Below are 4424 nucleotides of genomic sequence, written 5' to 3'. Positions count from 1 at the left end.
AATAGATGAGAGTACAAATCCTGTCTGAAGAAAATAGGGATGTTTCACAAAGAAAGTGAAGTTTGGCTATAGCCTGAGTGAATCATCAAGTACCCATTCCAGGGATTTCTAGAGGAAGGGGACAGCATATACAAAAATACCCAAGCAGAAAGATGATTTATTTAAGAGACATTTATGATTGCCTCAAAATGACTAGAGCTCCGTATTAATAGACACCAAGGTGAAATGAGACTGCAAAAGAAAACAAAATACAAATTCTAGAGGTCCTGGTATTTATTATTATTTATTTATATTTAATCCAAAGAGGATAGGTAGTCAATGAAGAACTTCTTGAAAACACTCCAGGCAGAACTCATGAAATTTTAAAGAATCAGGCTAGAGATGTTCTGCTTGACTTAGCAGGTATCACTGAAATTGTTAGGATCACATTCTTTTCCAAATATTAGGGAATAGTGTGCAGTTGATATAATAATCCTAAACATTTGAGCCATTAATTCCAATATCAGAGTTTCTGTTCACCAGCATTCACATTACCCAGCACTTGAAATAGATTAGTTGTTAGATTTTTTTTTTTTTTAAATAACCAAGTCATTTTACACCATAACTGAATGTTTTGGTATTCAGTTATGGTGTCACTGAATATCATAATGGATTCAGTGATACAATCTAATCATCATCATTTGACTGTTTTCCAAACAAACATCAGTTTGAAAAAAATGTTGCTTTGTCTCACAGGGATTTATCACCTCTCCTCCCCTGGGTGACGGAGCCACAAAGGATTACCCAAAGCCCATCTCTTCTGAGCAGTGAGAGACCTTGAAGGGGTTAATCTCCTGGAACCCTCAAGAGCGAGGCATTCCTTCCTTGGGAGATTAACCATGAATTGGGCTTCTCTCCCCACATTTATTTTCCAGACCAGGAAGTTACAGAAAAAGAACATAGGTAGGGTTATAGTTTAACAATATAGGCTGGTAACATCAGTCAAACAAGCAAGTGACATTCCATAATGCAATTTGCAAAGGGTTAAGTTGATCCACCAACAAAAGCTTGATCTTAGCAAACACTGTTTTTCCCTACAGCAATTTCCCAGTATCTTTACATATCAATCAAGTAACTTATCTATCCTTGAGCCAGCAACCTTGCTGTGTAACAATTCTTTATCTTACAACAGAGACTATAGCCTAGGGAAAATTTCCTGTCTTTTTCAAGGTCAACATTTCTATATATAATTTTAAGAAGTTAGGCTAAACCTGAAGCCACAGGGCCCCGGAAAATAAGCCATGTGAAATACATTTGCTCCGTAAATGTTCGTGCTCTCTACAAAAGAACAGGCTATTCTGACTAGTTAAAAAGACAGATCTTTTAATTACTTCCATGATTGGAAAATTCCTTATTATGCTTGATATAATAACCTAAGTCAATTTGTGGCAATATATTACCTTCCAATCTGTGACCTAGAAAATATTTTGAGTGAAGTCTTTATGAGAATAACCCTTCTCTAAGAAAGTATTGCATCTTTGGCATTTTGCTATAGCAAATCTACTTTTCTTTCAAGAACGTCCCTGATCTGGTTTCTAATTATCCTGATTTCATCATTGCATATTGTACATATAGATATTGATATTCAACTCTGTGGGCTGGTTAGAGCATGGTGTTATATAGCAACAAGGTCATCAAACTGGATCCCTATACTGCACAGCCACCAAAAAAAAAAAAAAAAATCATTGATCAGCTCTGTGTAATCATTGATCAAATATGTGTGATGGATTATGTTTTTATGTTTCAATAAACAAGCAAATAAGAAAAAAAACCAGGTCTCCTTACTCAGGGATCAACTACACTCAACCTGGTTTTTTCCCTCCTCCTTTTCCTCCTCATCTACCTTTCTCTCCTCCCCCTTCTCCTCCTCCTCTTTTTATATTTCTTTTCCTCCTTCCTGTCTTCCTCCTTCTCCTTTTTTTAAAATTTAAGTATATTAAGTATGTTGTCAAGATATTAAAATTGAGTGCTACTTTGGTTAACCTAGAATCTCAGTGGCTTTGAGAATGAGGACTTTGGAAAGAAAATGGTATGAGAGATGGGAATGATTGGTGTCCCCTCTATTTGGCTCACATTTGGAACTCTATTCAGAAAGAGAAACTGGAAATAGAGTGCTGATGATGCACAGATGCTGCACTAACAAAAGGACCCAAGAGAATGGTCAGAGTGAAGATGAGTTCAGAATTAGAGACTGAGTTATACCTGCCTTGTGATATACAGAATTCCTATGTGGAAACTTCTCCAGAACCCAAAGATAGAGCCTAGGTGTGTTCTGAATCTGCCTATATCAAACTAAGGGTAGTAAAGAAACGGAGGATAATAGACGTGGAGTATTGTGAACTACCTAGAGGGAAAACTGTCTTTCAAAGCGGAGAGAAAGCTGGTTGGAGGAAGCCTGGGAGATGCTGGGCTGGATCAGCCAGTTTGCTGCCACCCTTAAAATATATTTAAAATATTGTTGAGCACAGCATGTAGGAGAAGTAACTCAATGAAGGGCCAAGTTTCATGCCACTTTATTTCATGCCGTATTTATACTAAGACCCTGATAGATTCTTTACCCTCTCTGGTTTTTGTCTTTTTCCGTGTCCGGCAATGGATCGCAACCCTCAGTGTTGCCCCCGTACCGGACCGGGACCGGCAACGGGATCGCAACCCTCGGTGTTGCCCCCGTGCCTCGCTCAGCCAGTGAGCGGGAACCGGTCTGTATGTGGGATCCGAACCCTCGGCGGGAGCGTCGCCGCGCTTCCCAAGCGGCGCACTAGCGCAGTGCGCCACCGGGCCGGCCCCTCTCTTTTTCTATTTCTTTTCCTCCTTCCTGTCTTCCTCCTTCTCCTTTTTTTAAAATTTAAGTATATTAAGTATGTTGTCAAGATATTAAAATTGAGTGCTACTTTGGTTAACCTAGAATCTCAGTGGCTTTGAGAATGAGGACTTTGGAAAGAAAATGGTATGAGAGATGGGAATGATTGGTGTCCCCTCTATTTGGCTCACATTTGGAACTCTATTCAGAAAGAGAAACTGGAAATAGAGTGCTGATGATGCACAGATGCTGCACTAACAAAAGGACCCAAGAGAATGGTCAGAGTGAAGATGAGTTCAGAATTAGAGACTGAGTTATACCTGCCTTGTGATATACAGAATTCCTATGTGGAAACTTCTCCAGAACCCAAAGATAGAGCCTAGGTGTGTTCTGAATCTGCCTATGTCAAACTAAGGGTAGTAAAGAAACGGAGGATAATAGACGTGGAGTATTGTGAACTACCTAGAGAGAAAACTGTCTTTCAAAGCGGAGAGAAAGCTGGTTGGAAGAAGCCTGGGAGATGCTGGGCTGGATCAGCCAGTTTGCTGCCACCCTTAAAATATATTTAAAATATTGTTGAGCACAGCATGTAGGAGAAGTAACTCAATGAAGGGCCAAGTTTCATGCCACTTTATTTCATGCCATATTTATACTAAGACCCTGATAGATTCTTTACCCTCTCTAGTTTAGTTTTTCACTTTTGTCTTCTTGTTTAGAAGATGCCTAATATGTTACCTAAGCAAGATGTTTTGACCTGAGTTTTAACTCTTTCTCTCTCTCTCTCTCTCTCTCTTTTTTTTTCTGGTTTTTAAGGAAATATAGAATTATGTGACATTTTTATTATAAATCCTATGGTTGTAACTGAATTCTGTCTCTTGAAGACATGTAGTCATCAATCTCACTAAGTATGTGTACATTTCCTTGTTCTTGTAATGGTTTTTATATTTTTAATGTGCCCCCACTTGAAAATACCAGTTGTACTTTGATCCTCAATATTCAACCATATTCTATTTTATACTCGACAGTCATACCTTTGGAAGTCACTTAAATTCCATGGATAATTATTAATTTTTATATCTTTGCTCGTTTAACTCAAATCCTTGAAATAAATTGTAAATTGCAAAATAATCATGATACACTTCCTGATAGATTTTGAGTGTCAACATCATGATTAAAAGTCCCACCAATGTCTTTCATATAAAGTGACAAGGCCTTATCTCTGTCTCAACTCACAGCCCCAACCTCTGCTCCCAAAGATCTGACAGTCATTACTCGAGAAGGGAAGCCTCGTGCTGTCATAGTGAGCTGGCAGCCTCCCTTGGAAGCCAATGGGAAAATCACTGGTAAGCACCTCATGTTTGTAATTGTGCCTGGGACTGTGATTGCTGATCTCCTACCCTGCTCTTGCCTTTTGTGTGTTAGTTTTCTGTCTCAGCGTATCAGCTGACTCCCTGACACACTCTGATTATCTCCTCTCACCCTCACTGTCTGTGGAATTCTTCTAATGGTGCATACAAATNTTTTTCATTCTATGGAGCATTAGGACAATCTCCTAATGAAGTGCCTCTGAGTGTAAATGGCTAAA

General features: G+C 38.9%; 1 protein-coding gene across 1 annotated transcript in view; it reads left to right on the top strand.

Annotated features, from left to right (window-relative positions):
* LOC103582243 (netrin receptor DCC-like) overlaps positions 1-4182 on the top strand; it is a gene marked incomplete at its 3' end in the record, with an annotated part of 20330 nt that extends 16148 nt beyond the window's left edge. Inside the window, exon 4 of the mRNA XM_008563894.1 lies at positions 4075-4182. Coding sequence (XP_008562116.1) covers positions 4075-4182 — 108 coding nt within the window. The remainder of the gene's footprint in view (positions 1-4074) is intronic.
* Between the last annotated feature and the right edge of the window lie 242 nt (positions 4183-4424).

This window comes from Galeopterus variegatus, unplaced genomic scaffold (genome assembly GCF_000696425.1).
Source record: "Galeopterus variegatus unplaced genomic scaffold, G_variegatus-3.0.2 Scaffold15368, whole genome shotgun sequence".
Lineage (NCBI taxonomy): Eukaryota > Metazoa > Chordata > Mammalia > Dermoptera > Cynocephalidae > Galeopterus > Galeopterus variegatus.
This window is presented reverse-complemented; position numbering and strand designations above follow the sequence as displayed.